Genomic DNA, 16,618 nt, shown 5'->3' with positions numbered 1-16,618 from the left:
TCCGATTTACCTTTTTTTCAAAAAAAAAAAACATTACTTTAAAAGCATTCATATGTACAAGTACCTAAAATATTATTGGTTGCTCATACGACATGGTGTATGTTAAGCATGCGCAATATCCTCGATGTATACATTTAACTGCATATAACTTTTAAAGGAGTAACTTTATGGAAAATACCTAAAAAATAAAATATAAAAAAAAATTTCTTTCAAAATTTTGTATTGGAATATCTTTCTTTCAAAGCTGTAACTGTATATTATTAATATTTTAATTATTATTAATTGAAAATTAAATTTTATATACATGAGAAACGAAACGTGATTTACGCACGGCTTAAATTGAAAATAAAGAGCTGATTTACGTTGGATCACTGTTTTTTATTGTAAAGGCTGAATCGCCAAAAAATTAACTTGGGTAATAACGAACACCCTAATCTACACATAATCTGCTGTGCGAGCGTACTTTGGAAAATAATCGAAAAAATATTTAATATAGGATATTTTCAATTTAAATTTAGTATTACGTTATCGAACCATTTGCTTACAATCTCAGTTATCGGTTTATAAAAGGATTATCTAAATTCTTTTAAACAATAAATTTAAAACGAACACCACTCACTCAAGATACTAAACATACATATATATGTATATTTGACATACGCCCATATGTCCAATTGTAAATTTTAATATTATACTATATTGTGCCATATACATCCATGTTTTATAATGAAGGAAATATATGTATACAAATTTTTATATATGTATGTATGTATACTAAGATATGCACATGCATATGTGGATGGTCAGATTTTCTTAATCACTACACGGGCTTAACACATAATATATATGCATATGTATGTACATATACGAACATGTTCCAGAAAAATTAGTAAGAGTCGGACGTATGTATTTAAAGGTGCTACACGTAGGAAAAATCATTCCAGTATCAAGTGACCATCGTAAGCAAAAGTTCTTAGGTGGACTGTGGTAAAATAGCTTCTTAACTTGTTAATTGATATTTAATGCAATTAATAAAATGTTAAAAAAGTGTAAGTTTCAAAATATGGATTACAAAAAAGTTATTAAAACCAAATCGAACGAATTTGTGCATAAGATATTCAGAGATCTCAACGCTATACACATTCGAGCTTCTTGATTTACAGGGAGCCAAAAAATGGAAAAATCGCGTATGTGGGAAATTTTCGAAGCATCATTCTGAACAACTTTGCCTTTCGAGATATTTTAATGAAATTTAATACGTAGATGCATTTTCATATTCTATTGATCACTTGTCGGAATAACTGATCTCCCATACAACCGAATTTTCAGATTTCATAAATTTCGCCTTAAAAATTGTTGGTTCGACACTGTTTTTAGAAACTAAGTCCCTAAGGCAAAGTTGTTCAGAAAAGTCGATCTGTTCTAATACATCTCTCGTTATTCTCCTGTTTTTTTTTTCTTTGTTTAACAGAAAATAAGATATTTTTGAACATTTTTTTCAAAATAAAATATAATAAAAATAATTTGGGATTACGCTTGGAGCGTCGAATTATTCACGATCGGTAAATTTTTCTCTAATCTTTTGTGTGATAAGGAAATGTAAACGATAATACGACTTTAACACAACAGCACTTGTGCACTTACTTACGTTTATACAATTTACAGCGTTACTTATACTTAATCTGCTCTTCTACCTAAATGACTTTGGCGCATGTGTAACCACATTAACCGATCCAAGGGAATTGTGTAGTCTTTTCAAGGTATGTATAAATGTTTTTATACATGCTTTATATTCTCAGTTAATATCCAAAAATCGTATGTCGTTACAATTCCTTAGAGTGGCACGCGCATTCGAAATCCCGGCTCATGCACAGAATATATAGATTGTTCCAACTCTACGGGTGTTATGTACTCATGCCCATCTCTGCAAAAATTTGATCGCAGCGCACAAAGTTGTGTCTTAGAAGCCAAACTTTCTGATGTTGACGACTATTGCCGCAATCGGTGCTTAAATATTAATGGTAAATGGATAACCGACCCATCTACTTGTAAGGGATATTTCTACTGTGACAATGGTCAACCACTGCAGGGCTATTGTGATAATGGTTATTACTTCAATGAAGCCAAATCAATGTGCGATTTTGAAAATGTGAACTATTGTAATATTATACCAGAAATTTGTGACTTAGTACCGGACGGCACGAATTACCGTAATTCAACAGATTGCAGTACTTACTACCAATGTAAAAATGGCAAGAGTGTAAGCCAAAAATGCACAAAATACTTCGATGTCGAAACTAGTGCCTGTGGAACAAAGTTACCGGAATATCCTTGCGTGCCAACATTTGATTGTAAAAATCGCAAAGGTTTCTATTCCGATGGTGTGTCATGTCGTGGCTATTTTTACTGTCGTGATTATGGAAAGGAAAATGACTTGAGCCCCATCTTTATGCAATGTCCAGCTGGCAAATTATTCGACCAAACAAGCTCATCATGTACTGATCCTACCGAATCGGATTGCAGTTATAATCGATGCCAAGGTCGGGGTGACATGGATGTTCAAACTATTGACGACAATTGCAGAAGCTATACGGTTTGCAAAAATGGTGAGGAAATTGAAAAGAAGCGGTGCAGTGGCGATAAGTTCTTTGATGAAAAGTCGCAGGCCTGTGTGTATACTTTAATTACCTACAAATGTTGCGATGGAAAATAGCATTGCCCGCCTTGTAATAAATCCCTGTAATCTGCGCAAACATTCATTTAAATTGTAGTATTTGTGGAGGTAATAAAGGAAATATCAATGGTATTTCATATATAATACAACTTGTGGTAACTTATTTATTAATTATTTAATATCAGCTTCTTTATACTTTACGTCTCTTACGTAATTAGCAAGAAGACCACAAAGTACAGAACAGAATATTGTTCGACATGATTTGGAGGGTTGGCAGTTGACCTAAGCACATAAAAGAAAAGCAGGCACTGCGCCTAACCAGTTTTTAGGTGACTCCCACACCTCGATGTGATGTGATTTGAAAGGAATTAGGTGACCTCACGTGAAGCTAAGCATCCGTGCCTGGCCAGTGCTTAGGAGACTCTCATGCTGTAATGTAATTTGATTTGGAAGTCATAAGGTGACTTCAGGGTAAGCTGGCTGCCAGCTGGCTCTATATATGTATGTAAGTAAAGACGGCACCGTGACTGGTCAGTGCTGAGCTGACTCTCGCGTCTCTATTTGATTTGATATGTATGTATGTCACGAGGTGACTGCAGAGAATGCTGAATGTCAGTTGGCTCTATAAGTAAAGCAGGCACCAACCCTAGCCAGTACTGAGGTGATTCGATGTGATGTGATTTGAAAGTCACGAGGTGACCTCACTAAATTTTAAACTTACTAACGTGTTAATGGTAGTCGTTCACAAACATTTGTCTGCTTTCAAAAGTCATTTCTACTAATTTCCATAGAAATATAAGAAAAGAAAATGTATGGGTTCTGTCACTTTGCTTGCATAGCCATTTTAATTTTGTTTAAATTAAAAGTTGCATTAACAAGTTTTCTGGAATATACATATGTACATATGTATATAAAATTGTCGTAATCTAAATAAATTATTGATTCCTGATCAACCCTGGAATACTATAATGTTGCCGGAAAGATAAAGTCTTAATGCCTTGTCTCCGCCGGCAATAATTATTGACGTTCATATTGCAGAGTACTAGCAATATTGCTGCGTAGGTATTTGTAATTTGAATAAAATCGTGTTGTTTTTATATGCGATGTCCCTCAAAATTTCAGTACATTAAAGGAACTTCCGCGGAAACTACCCATATACAACATGCAACTTATGAGGCTTTTATGTATGAAAGATCAATTGTTAATACATATAAGAATTGTATTAGGTTACTAACAGTACATGTTTATAATTTAAATAAAATTAAATGCATTTTTAAATGTGTGCGTCGAAATATTGCCGACTGGCAACTCTTTACTTTCATTGCTGTGAAATTCGGTCGATGTCGTTTCTGTGCTCGCGTGTGAGTTTTTTCGCAGATTTTCGCATATATTTTAGAAAAAATAAGTGTTATTATTTTAGTTATAACTGTTGTGCAACTACTTTGTGTGTTTGTTAGTAGGTAAATATTAATTCCAATCGTTTTTTCAACAGACAAACAAATAATTTTTTTACGCAAAAACGGAACGTAAGTTGTGAAAAATAGAAAGCGAGATCCTGTTGTTTTAGGGAGTGTTTCTTGTCACTAACTCATTACAAAATATAAATATAGTTGCTTATTTACAAATATGGATATTTCTAAACTTGCGAAGAACCTTGTGGGCAAGGAATAATTAGGCATAAATCGACATATTGCTACCGTTTCAGGCTGTAGATTTGTCTATTGCAGTGTTACTCATTCATTTATGTATGTGAAAGAAAATATCTAAAATTATTGATGCGGCCTTTTTTCAACAGTGTCCATCCAAGTGTCTTTAACATATAAAAAAATATTGCTGCTACTCCATTTTGGAACACATTGCCACAAAGTATTTAGAATTCAGTGGATTCAAGTAAGTAGACCCTTCTCACTACAGCCCGTATCTTGTTTCCTTTCCAAAGACGCCTGTACACAATTTTCCTTATTATTTGCGATTTTTTGCATTATTTTGATACTTAGGTATACGGAATAAAAATATTTTACTAAATGGTCAATTTTAAACCTGTAAAAATGAAATGTTTATCTATGTATGTATATCAATGCTTGCAGTGTAGAAATCATTGTCTCTAATTTGCTCAATCTGTTCTTCATAAACAATGTTGATGTTTTTTACATAAATGGAAAAACATCATTTCCCCAAAATTTATACAATAAGATTTATAATCTACAACCCGAACACGGGTAATTTGTAAATTATTGAAACATAAGAGTTTCAACATAACAACAAAACATAAAACTTTTTTGCCTCTACCAAATATTTGTCAAGAACATTTATTTATTTAAATGGGGGTTCTTAATCGAGTTACTTCAGGAATGTTTTCTGACGATGCAACAACAATCACAAAATATGGTTTAACTGAATGTGGATACACGATAAAGTTTTGTTTTCAAAAATCATAAAATCTTTATTAATAAAATCGATATAGATTAAATAAAGCAACTGATAAAATAAAATATAAAGAAACAATGCTGGATATTTTTTTCCAGTTTTTCAGTACCCCTGTAGCGTAGAACCAATGATTGTCCAATTAGATTAGTTTATTCTCAAAATTCTTTAAATTTCGAATTTTTACCTGGAAGCCGGCTTTGGTCGAATACTTATTTGTACATATATGTTTCAAACTAAATTGCTCAGACTTGTTGCTTTTCTAATTTGAAGTTCTAACGCCAATTTAAATTTACTTGCAATGTACATACATGTGTATATAGGTATGAACATCTTTAACTATCCTTCATCGAACATTCTTAGTTTACCATACATATGTTATCAACTCAAAATGTGTACTAGTATCATTAAAAATGTGCCAATATGTCAATCCAATTAGAAGCGCACAAAAAGATGCTCCCCAAAGTATTGGAATACATCAATCAGTGTTTGTACACATAGTTGTTTTAAGTTATTTAAAAGAGATCTTAATATAAGAGAATAGGTATTGGAAAGAGTATTCCGTTACTATCAGCAATTTTATCGAAACAAGAAGCCCAAAGTCAAAGCAGTGTGTATACAACTGAGTTAAGTATACGTTAGACAGGTAAGTACATAGTAATAGAAAAATAACAAGAATTCCACGACTACATCGGCTGCGATTTTTTGTATTCGCATATGATATCGTTGCTGTCAGTAAGTTTTGGGGCACCAACCCGACGCGTGCATACCATAAAGTATCTTCAACTTTTATTTCGCTTTCCATTTCAAAGAAATTTTCTTCTATATTCCTCGTTTATTTGTTTCGCCACAACGTAAAGTAAATCGAAATATTAAAATAAAATATACAGTCGCGTCAGGTGCCATATGTGTATATATTTTACCGCTTTTAAGGCTGAAAATATTAATCTTTCTTATGTAAGCATATGCTCATCAGTTAACAAATTAAGCAGAAAATAATATACACAAATAACAACCGTATATGGAAAATTTACATTCTCGTCCAAACGCTAAGCAAAGCGCTCTTTATTGATCTCTCTTTTTATAAGTGCGAGCGCAGTTAATTGACATAAAATAGCGATCCCGTCGTTCGGTAATATTGTAGCTGCAGCTGTAGCTTCGTCAGTGAGATATATTTACCTAATGCTTACATATCTATGAGCGTCACGCCCGTGTAACAATTGTAGTACGTTTAGTTATCTGTCCGGTTTGAGTTAAATGTTAAATTTAAATCGCAAATAAAGTGTGGAGATAGCGCATATCGCAAAGTTACCAGCATTTATTTGATATAATGTGCTTCGAAAAATGTGTATTAGTTAAATTAATTTCAAAAAAAATGTTCACTAGAATCTTTCTGTACATTTTTAGGTCATGTCGCATCACAGCGATGATCACCTTTTACAGGCTGGTAGTGACTCCTTTTGGGAGCCTGGTAACTACAAGCGCACCACTAAACGAATTGAAGATGGCTACAAGTGAGTTAGAAGGATACGTCATTGTTACTTTCTACTATTTTCAATCAACTCACAACTTTGCTTTCGCTTTAACAGGCTTTGCAATGATTTGCAGACACTTATACAAGAACGTGCCGATATTGAAAAAGGATATGCGAAGAATTTGCGTGCATGGTCGAAAAAATGGGGAGAGCTAATCGAAAAAGGTAATTGGATGTAACTATATTTATTAGCATAACAAAAGTAAACGGATACTTTATTATGTATGCGTTTGTTAACTGGAAAAAATTATCTGGTCCTACTACAAAAGGTTTTATCGTTCCGGTAGCGCTAAGGTATTTCTCTTAACTGTAGACATTACTGTGAACATACTTCCAGAGAGCAAACATAAAAACACTTACTATGATTGTTTGCTATTATTATACCAAGTGTCATACATGCTTAGATTATTATATACGGTTTAGTAGTTTTTTGTGCTTATTTAAGTAGAGCACTCAAAAAAGAACTGCCAATCAAAACATTTGATATGCTATTTTTGCTGTTTCTGCAAAGATTCTCTATATATCTCGAACGTATTCATTGTAACTAAGGCTAGTTGTGTAAAATGGTATTGTATTATGTTGGCTTTTCTTTGCTTTTATTGTTAATTTTTACTACATGTTGCTATTTTTAGGTCATATTTCGCGGTTTTTTTTTTATAACTTTGATACAAATTCGGTCATTCAGTATATGTTGTTTTTGTCTTACAACGCTATCGAAAGCGTTCTTAAAAGCCTTAGCTTATGTGATGGAGAATAAGTCATACTTTTATATTGAAAAAATATATTGTAATGTTTGAGTTACTAATGTTACCAGAATATATGTACATATAGTATTTATGCATGGAATTCGTAAACAATGACCTTCGACAAAGCCGTAATCAAACGAATACTAAACAAATGATGCATATTAAATACGTCCCTTACCTGTTCTGTTTTCTATAGGCGATCGCGCTTTAGTTGTGCCTAAATGTTTTTATTGTTCAGATGAGCTCATGTTTTGGAAGCAATTCAAGTTTTAGCGTAAACATTCAAACGTTTATTCGCGAAATGTCATCGTTATGTGAATGTAATTAGTATTGGCATCAAGCATGTTGTCATTGCTTAGCATATACGAGATAAGATCTGGTGTAATCCTAGATGCAAAATCGTATCTTTGTAGTACTGCTCGTTCGTAAGCTTTTGAAATAACCTATTCTGTGTTGTTTAAATGTTTATATACATACGTATTTTACGCAGAGTCTGTTATGACCAATTTACGTTTGAATTTTGCTGCAAAATATCATTGCAAAGGTTTCAAAAATCGATTGCTAATACAAAGCATAGACAGTCATATGCACATGTACTTAATTGTATAGAAGGAAATGAACCGACTATTTTCACTTTCACAGAGAGTGTTAAAGGGTTGAGATTAAATGCCGTTCCCACGACAGTCGGGTCTAGATAACCGGTACAGACCCGAATTTTTTATCCGGTCAATGACTGTTAACTCAGTATAACAACAGCTAATTAATAATTGCCAGAAATATTTAGTTTTATACTGAAAATCTGAATACCTCATTTGGACTTTAGACTTTATATACTAAATGGGACCACACTGTCTTGAAATTTCGTAGCAAAACATAAAATTATAAATATTTACTAAATTTTTATAATTTAGGTCCCGAATATGGCACTTCGGAAGCCGCTTGGAAAAGTGTACTCACGGAAGCTGAACGCATCAGTGACGTGCATTTAAAAATAAAAGAAAACCTCTGTAACGATGTAAACAGCCAAATAAAATCTTGGCAGAAAGACAACTACCATCATACGCTAATGCAGATTAAGCAACGTAAGGATATGGAGGATATGTTTAAGAAGGCTCAAAAACCTTGGGCTAAATTACTAGCTAAAGTAGAGAAGACAAAGTCTGATTATCACGCTGCTTGTAAAACAGAACGTAGTGCCACCAATCAGGAACGGAATGCCACAGCAGATAGCTCATTATCGCCAGACCAGGTAGGTGTGCATCTTAGATTGTTTATCAGATTTGATAATAGTGATGGCATGTATACGATGAAACTCCACAAACGTTCACTAAATCCAGACTTTGAGGCAAATACTAAAAGTACAAAAAGTAATCAAAACATATTTAAAACGTGTTCATTAACTATCGAAAATGTATATAGAAACTTTAAAATGGTTATTTTGGTTAATGAAATTAGATATGGTATCCGTTATTGGCTTTCATTCTCAAACATATAATTAAAATATTTTATTTTTTTCTTCCAATTCAACACATACTGTGTGCAAGTTACTTAATTAGCTTTTCAGCGTTCTTTAACTATTTACCATAGATAAGAATAATTTTTTATTCGCATATTCGTTAACATTATGTCGCAATGCCCATCGTGAGTAATAGATTAGAAATGTGAAAATATAAAAAACAATAAGATATAAGTAACTGGTTATCTCAGATACCAACACACACCGCCTTAAAAGTTGTTTTAAAGTAATGACAAAAGCAATGACTTGTATTGTTTTAATATATGAACATGAGTATTTAAGAGGTTATGAAAAGCGGCATTTGTCTGATCTTTAAGTTAGTTCCATTGATCTGACGAGATTCACATCGCACATTTTTAATATAAGGCAAATTAAAAATTTAATGTATGTATATGTCTATATAAAACGTTTTCATTTAGGTAAAAAAAATGCATGATCGCGTTCAAAAAACTAAAGATCAAGTGGCTAAATGTCGAGAGAAATACGAACAAGCTATCGGGGAGATTACCAAATATAATTCGGTATACATCGAGGATATGACGTCGGTGTTTGAAAAGTGCCAAGCCATGGAGAGGACTCGGTTAATGTTCTTCAAAGAGGTCCTATTTAACATACACTCCTGCTTGGACCTCACGAAGGTGCAATGGTAGGTATTATTTATTATGGGAGCTAGATTAAGCATTAGCTGATAAATTTTATTACATTATAGTCTACCACAAATATATGAAGAATTCTACCATACCATAAATAATGCGGACCAACAAAAGGATCTCAAATGGTGGTCAAATAATCATGGTGTCAATATGGCTATGAATTGGCCAGCATTTGTGGTATTTACTCGGCTTTTACATAAAACTGGATATTCATTTATTGATTAAAATTTGTTCATAAAAATTTAGGAGTATACTGAAGAGTTCCGTGATATAGCAAAGGGTAGCAAATCAAAGGAGGCACTTCCGGCAGCACCAATTACACTCATCAATCAGCGACCAGTCGCTGAAGACCCACATGTATGTTTAATATTTATGTTATATGCACAAGTTTTCCGTTGACCCTAAATTTACTTTTAGGATTATAATACGAATAGCCTAAAGAAAAATGCATCATATTCAAGCAAAGGTAGTGGAAAGGCCATCCAACAAGAGTCTTCGTCTTCCCCAACATCGGCAACAGGGTCCACAGCTGCGGGGCCCGGGAAAGGTTTGAGTACAACCTCAACTACAAATAACCGCAATTCAAGCGTAACGTAAGTTATTTTTTTCTAACATACAATAAGATATTTTTAAAATAGTCGCGATATGTTCCATTATAATAAGGGTACCTAGGACGGTCACCTTTATTAAGATGTAATTTTCTGTCTGAAAAAGGTATACGTCGCCAAATGAGAGTTGGGCGCAACCTTTTTAAATTTATTTTGTTTTCAATGTGTAAGGCAAAGCATATTTTATACAATTTATCTATTAGTAACGGTAACGGCAAACCCGAAGTCAATCCCTTCGAGGAAGAGGAGGAATGGGATGAGGGTGATAATGTGTTAGTGGATAATGGCGAGAAAGGTATTCCAGTTAAGGCTTTATATGATTACGAAGGAGCCGAAGATGATGAGCTGACATTTAAACAAGGTAATAGGATTGGAGCTTAAATACATACGACTATATATGCCCCTTTTATATGTACATATGATTATATAATATGTCCGTTTTTTATCATCAAGGTGAGGTCTTTGAGAAACTAGAAGACGAAGACGAGCAAGGTTGGTGCAAAGGGCGCATGAATGGGCGTGTTGGCCTTTACCCCGCAAATTACGTAGAACCGCTACATACGTAAACATAACACATTTTTTAAAATATTATTATTAAAAAATTATTAGTTACAGTTAATTTCAACCCCAAACACTTAAAATTTATATATAGAAAATATTTTTTTCGCATTAAAAAGCGAACATGAAAAACTGGATTAAAACAGTAAGCAATATTTCAAACACATCACCGTTGTAACCATATTTTGTGATTGTAGCATATTGTTTTTTTTTTTATTTATATAAATACTTTAGAACTTAAACGATTGTTTGGAACAATTCGCGAAAAGCAAATAGCAATGAATAAGTCTTGTCAGCTCATTGATATTAGCAGAGATGTATTTATAAATGTGATTTTACTCGATATCAAGCTGAAAGCATTTTAAGATCAAATTCAATAATTCTCCCAATTTCAAACTAGTGCCCAGAATATAATTAAACTTATACATATTCGTTATAAGATGTTCCGTTCATTTACGGATAAAAAAATTTAAGGTTTAATAAACCAAAATAATATAAAAAACTCATACTAAAATTTGACAGATTAAAAAGGTTTTGGAACTCGAAGTTATAAGGACAGATTTTTATTTATCAGTAAACAAAAAGTTCATGTCTCTTTAAAATCGTAAAAGTCTCCACTAGCTGTAAAAAATATGCATGAAAATATAATTGTATCAACATGCAACAACTGCCCGTTAGTTACCTATGAAGTTATTTGGACGCTCTTTTTTTTGATGAACCTGTTGTTCATAGAAATTGAACGTTTTTATAAATGCAACTGAAATTTATAGAGCACAATATATAGAAAATCACAATATGAAAAGGGAAATCACCAAAACAAAAAAAACGTAAAATAAAGTATTATATTTTACTTTTCTACCAAGTTCGTTTCGAGTTCCATGTATGCATATACATACATATATAGTACATACAATATATCCTCCGAACAATAACAACATAGTATGTTTGTGGCTATACAGAAATAAAAATAGTTTAATAAAATAATGTAAATGATACATGTTACCATGAATTGAAAACCTATTAGCAATATAATTTCTTTTCTGCATTTTCTGAAATTGTACCACATTTAGTGAGAATTTTTAAGGATGATGCTGCCGTAAAATTGTTAAGGATGAAAACACCAATTAAGCCAAATTTCAAATATAGAATACTAATTTTAATTATTTTCAGTCCTCTATGTAAACATACCAGAACAAAGTATTTACAATATACTTATAACAATTTCAAAATTAAAGAAATATCAAATAAACAATTTTATATATGTATACTACAGAATTATTTAATTCATTTGTTTGAATAAATGAAACCACCGTTACTTTGAAATACATAAATAATTATTTTCTTAACCTGCCGTGCTTTTCAAAATGGCCAAAATAAAGCACATTTACATTTCTAATACATACATCTAATATACATATATTAAAATTATTTAGTAGAAAAAATTCCGTAAATATATTAATATATGCCTAAGACAATTGTCAGTGATTTGAAAAGTCTCGGATTTAGCCAAATTTAATATCTTGAATTTCCATTCTAATGCGTTCTCCCTATTAGCTATTGTTCTACATAAAAGAAATATATCATTATGATACGAGTTTTTCCAACTTCAGTTTTTTCACGCAGACTGCTTTTTAGTTGATTGGGCCATCATTTTGTTATATATACTACGATTGTAATGCAAATACCATATGCACTTCTCTGCTGCGTGGAGATACTGCAGTGATTTACTTTTTTGCCACCACTGGCTTCTATTGATTACTTCCACCTCCTCTTGGCCGCTCATCAGCCACCGTGGTGTTAAACACGGCACACTCAAATAATAATTTGCGATTTTATGCAGAAATTTGTAGCGTTCAGAATGTGTTTGCCACCAAACTTGAGGGCATAGTTCTAAATCTAACGTTTGTTCGCCTTTGTATCGATTCAATTCCAAATCCATAGCGACTTTCGGCTGCGATTGCTTGGAAGGTGTGTTGTTAATGTTTTGAAGATTCGTCTCACCGGCGGTATTGCTAATACGCTGGAAAAACGATCGTAAACCTGCAAGATATAAATAAGATTACTAAAAGAAATACGCATATTCTTCTGATTACCAACATGATTTTGATACTGCTTGTGACGAGGCACCTATGTGATTTTGTTCCAATTTTACTTTTAAGTTTAACTCCTTAACCAAATTTGGATACCGATTATAAACCGACAGTATTACTTCTGTACGATGAATGCTGCCAAAACTATCGGTTTGTTTCGGTAGTGTTGGCTGTGGGCTGGATTGAATGAAATCTTGTTGAAATCGTGGATCAAAAAGCACTGCTTCAGAAAAAAATGAACATCCAGCGATGCTGTAATTAAATATCCAAAAACAAAAGAGTATATTTTGAACACATATATGCATATATTTGTCAACTGTTTCACATACCTACTACGTAACTCAGAACTAACAATTTTTTGCGCCGATTGCAAACAAGCATTGTCATTAGTATTGAATTTTAAAAAATGTTCATCGAATAGCTGCATTACCAACGGACGCACAAGTGTGCAGAACGGCATTTGCTCCGAGTTTATTGTATCAAACGTAATCTATTTAAAAAGGGATAAACTCTTATTCAAAGAAAATTAGATATCTGCGAATGCGTGTACCTTTAAGGGTTTAATATATGTAATGAAACTTCCCAGTTCTGATACAATTTTCTTGTACTTTTCATCTGCCGCTAAAGGACTATCCAAAAAATCCTGAAGAAGTTTCAGTTTCCACCAAGGGCAATATAATCTCACAGTTGATAAGTTTAAATTCTTCTAAAACACATCAATGATATAAGGGGTTTTCTAAATATAGTTTTTAAATGTTTAGACTATTTAAAATTATTATACTATTGACAATTCACACTCATATCGTAATATACATAAATGTTCATACCTCACTTATTTCAAAAATCTGTTGAAATAATTCAGATACCACATCTTGTTGGAAGATCAAAGAAATACACCGGGTTAACATTGACCCTACGCAGGGTACTATTTCGATACCTATATAAAAAATTCATTAAGTAAATTAAATAATAATTATGTTTACACTAATTCTTACCATTCGCGAGTGCAAATTCCTTAACAATTGAGTTGTTTGCGTTAGTTGTTACAATCGCTGCACAACGACTAAGATCAAAGTCTTGTAGAGAGCGAATTAAATCTGTACTTTTGCTACAAACAATTTCTTCTAATAAAATACTCTCAAATTTGTATTCAATATCAAAAATGTGGAAGTTAACATAAACACTAATTATGTCGGTTCCCTCATTATTTTTAAAGTTTTCAATACTGAATGAATAGGGTTTATCTTGTTGCAACAAATTTGAAGCAATGTATTTTTTAAGTGCACATTTCATTTTTGAATAATCGGCCAATATTTTGCTCTCAACTGGCTCTTTATCCACATTGACAAAACCTATCGTATTAAGTAATTGTTTGAAACCCATACCTTGAAGCACGTTAAGCGGCAGTAAATCAGACACCAACATATTTACAAGAAGTTCATTGTGAGTTATTACATTTGATTTTTTTGTCAAATCAATTGAGCATGGCAATGAGTCACTGCAATATACAAACATCGGTTTTTGAGAAATATCATTGTCAATTATGACTGCTTCATCTTCCGTTAATGCAACCGCGTCGGGGTTCATATCCCCAACATTGAAATCACTGGAGCAATTAATTCCAATATTTTCATCGGTTTTCAAATCATTTTCTGTTTCCGAAGTTAAAAATTCATAGCTGGTTTCATTTTCTGTAATCGCTTCATGCATATCTTTGTCGATTTCCTTGTTGTCGCGTGTTACCGAGTGATAATCAGAACCACAATTAATTTCAACAGCTGAGAAATCTACTGTATGTTCATGGTTATAATCATTTTGCTGCGGACGGCTTACTAGACCATTGGAAGCCATTAGCTCCACATTAAGCTCTTGTGCATTCGTTGTATTTAGACGTCTTATTTTTAATAGACTACTGACATTAGGATCACCCTTATTACTTTCTCTATGTAAGTGTAATTTATCCGAGTTACATTCATCCTTTCCCATTTCGTTCATTATAGCGGCACTATTAAACTCACCAGCATCAGCCATGTCACAACTACTAGAGAACTCTGGGTTCCGCTGTCTTTGATGATTATGCATTTGATGCAGAGTCTCAGGGTGTCGCGATATAAGATGTGTACGAAGATTAGATGTATTTTTGTTGTATGTAATGGCAGTACCACATATCGTACATATAATTTTTTGCCGAGTCAATATTTTATTAGTACTATCAGCAGGAAATCCGAAATACTTCCAATAAGGACTTCTCATTGATGAAGGCACAGTGGTGTGTGTATATTCTATCGTTTCTTTATCAGCACAATTTTCTTGTTTCATTTTGGGTCACTCATCAAGTTTTATATTTTTAAAAACTATTGGTAATTATGCCGCATTAATTTTGTTTACATTTACTAAGCGATGGGATTCAGTATCGGTTCATGAGAAATGATGTTTGACGTTCGCCGAAACATTTAGTTTCCGCAGGCAATAGTTGTAATCTTGATAATTTTACAGAGCAATATTGCCAACGAAAATTGCTTTTTACTCACATTGGCAATCAACATAATAATGCAAATGAATATTTTTGGGGAAAATGTATTTTTGGTATCGAATATATCCAATCTACAGCAGCAATAGATTCAAATAATTATATACAGTTTGTTTTTATTTAAATACTTTATTTCTAATCTTGATTAGCTGCACAGTTTTTTACATAGACTGGATAATTGCAAACGTATTTAGCGCGATCGTACCACTTACCAAGCTCACAAAAGCGATGTACTGCTCGGCCACTAACGCATTCCCAGAAGAATCGGCAATGCATACAGTCGCCATATAGGGTGCCATCAGGAGCATTGCTACAATCAATCTCACAATCACAAGGCGGACATTTTCCAATCTGACACATTTGCGAGGAAGCATAAAAGCGCTGTCCCGGGGGACAATATTGTTGTATGACCATATCGCCATGACAGATAAAATATCCAACGCAGTCAGTTGTATCGGCAATCTTATAACCATAAGGTTTGTCATAACATCGCTGTGAATCTTGTGGAGCTGTCATCGTGCTATTTAAAAATCCCTCGCACCAAGTAGTTACCGTAAAAACGATGGTAAGGAATTTAAATATTTTCAGTTCTAGAACAATATTTATAAAAATGAAATAACTTCCATTATTTTGTTATTTAATGAATCACCTATCATATTACTGTGGCACGGATCAGTTGCAAGAATATATGTAACTAACATAACGTTACCTAAACTTAGGCCCTTTTATAACGGCTGTCTTATCTATGCAATTGATTAACTGTGATTATCCAATGCTAACCCAGATAGGAGTATGTAGCCAACCTAGTATTTTATTTCTTACGCAGGTGTATCTAAAGGAATTTTATTGCAAGTATGCATATGATATTGAAACATATATGTACAAATACATATTTACATACATACTTATGTTTAATTTAATTTCAAAACAAGTAAACTTTTATGAAATGCAAACTAATAAATAATTTTTGTAATCTACTGTTACTGTACTGTCAGCAAGCCATAGGTATGCTTCATTCCAAGTTGGTATTGGGAGGTTACAACTTAGCTTGTTTTAAAGGCGTGATTAACTTTCCGTCTACTAGTCGCACGGAAACTTCTGAGCATTTATGTGGATAGGCACCACATCATCTCAATAGCCCCTAGCAAGTTTCTGGAATTCATCAGAGTGTTGGAGTAGTAGGCCCAATAGACTTTAGATCGCGGTTCAAACCTCAAATTATATTCTATTCTATCAGTCGTACACACATACAGACAATATACATACATAAGACAAATTTTACTAG

At 33.0% G+C, this 16,618-nt stretch overlaps 3 protein-coding genes across 8 annotated transcripts; 2 read left to right on the top strand and 1 right to left on the bottom strand.

The window, feature by feature from the left end:
- Positions 1-969: 969 nt before the first annotated feature.
- Positions 970-2,823, top strand: LOC126762156 (peritrophin-48-like). Its single transcript, XM_050478699.1, has 3 exons — positions 970-1,049; positions 1,666-1,760; positions 1,838-2,823. The coding sequence occupies exons 1-3, from the start codon at positions 1,037-1,039 to the stop codon at positions 2,711-2,713; spliced, it is 984 nt and encodes a 327-aa protein (XP_050334656.1). The 5' UTR covers positions 970-1,036; the 3' UTR covers positions 2,714-2,823.
- Positions 2,824-3,989: 1,166 nt separating this feature from the next.
- LOC126762151 (protein kinase C and casein kinase substrate in neurons protein 1) lies at positions 3,990-11,996 on the top strand. Of its 4 annotated transcripts, XM_050478693.1 has the most exons (11): positions 3,990-4,134; positions 4,470-4,564; positions 6,506-6,612; positions 6,688-6,797; positions 8,290-8,627; positions 9,314-9,540; positions 9,604-9,724; positions 9,794-9,904; positions 9,965-10,140; positions 10,359-10,516; positions 10,609-11,996. In XM_050478693.1, the coding sequence occupies exons 3-11, from the start codon at positions 6,509-6,511 to the stop codon at positions 10,719-10,721; spliced, it is 1,458 nt and encodes a 485-aa protein (XP_050334650.1). In that variant the 5' UTR covers positions 3,990-4,134; positions 4,470-4,564; positions 6,506-6,508; the 3' UTR covers positions 10,722-11,996. The 4 variants fall into 4 exon arrangements, with proteins under 4 accessions (XP_050334650.1, XP_050334649.1, XP_050334647.1 ...); XM_050478692.1 differs by lacking the exon at positions 4,470-4,564; XM_050478690.1 differs by lacking the exons at positions 3,990-4,134; positions 4,470-4,564 and adding an exon at positions 5,826-6,055.
- Positions 10,915-15,238, bottom strand: LOC126762149 (uncharacterized). Of its 3 annotated transcripts, none has more exons than XM_050478687.1 (6): positions 13,799-15,237; positions 13,631-13,740; positions 13,354-13,506; positions 13,133-13,293; positions 12,811-13,055; positions 10,915-12,753 (listed from the first exon to the last, which is right to left on the bottom strand). In XM_050478687.1, exons 1-6 carry the CDS (start codon positions 15,120-15,122, stop codon positions 12,329-12,331), a joined length of 2,418 nt encoding a protein of 805 aa, XP_050334644.1. In that variant the 5' UTR covers positions 15,123-15,237; the 3' UTR covers positions 10,915-12,328. The 3 variants fall into 3 exon arrangements, with proteins under 3 accessions (XP_050334644.1, XP_050334643.1, XP_050334645.1); XM_050478686.1 differs by having other exon boundaries at positions 13,354-13,509; positions 13,799-15,236; XM_050478688.1 differs by having other exon boundaries at positions 12,630-12,753; positions 12,807-13,055; positions 13,354-13,509; positions 13,799-15,238.
- Positions 15,239-16,618: the final 1,380 nt, after the last annotated feature.

This window comes from Bactrocera neohumeralis, chromosome 6, assembly GCF_024586455.1.
Source record: "Bactrocera neohumeralis isolate Rockhampton chromosome 6, APGP_CSIRO_Bneo_wtdbg2-racon-allhic-juicebox.fasta_v2, whole genome shotgun sequence".
In the NCBI taxonomy this organism is placed as follows: Eukaryota; Metazoa; Arthropoda; class Insecta; order Diptera; family Tephritidae; genus Bactrocera; species Bactrocera neohumeralis.
Note: the sequence above shows the minus strand (reverse complement) of the source record. Positions and strands in the feature narration are given on the sequence as shown.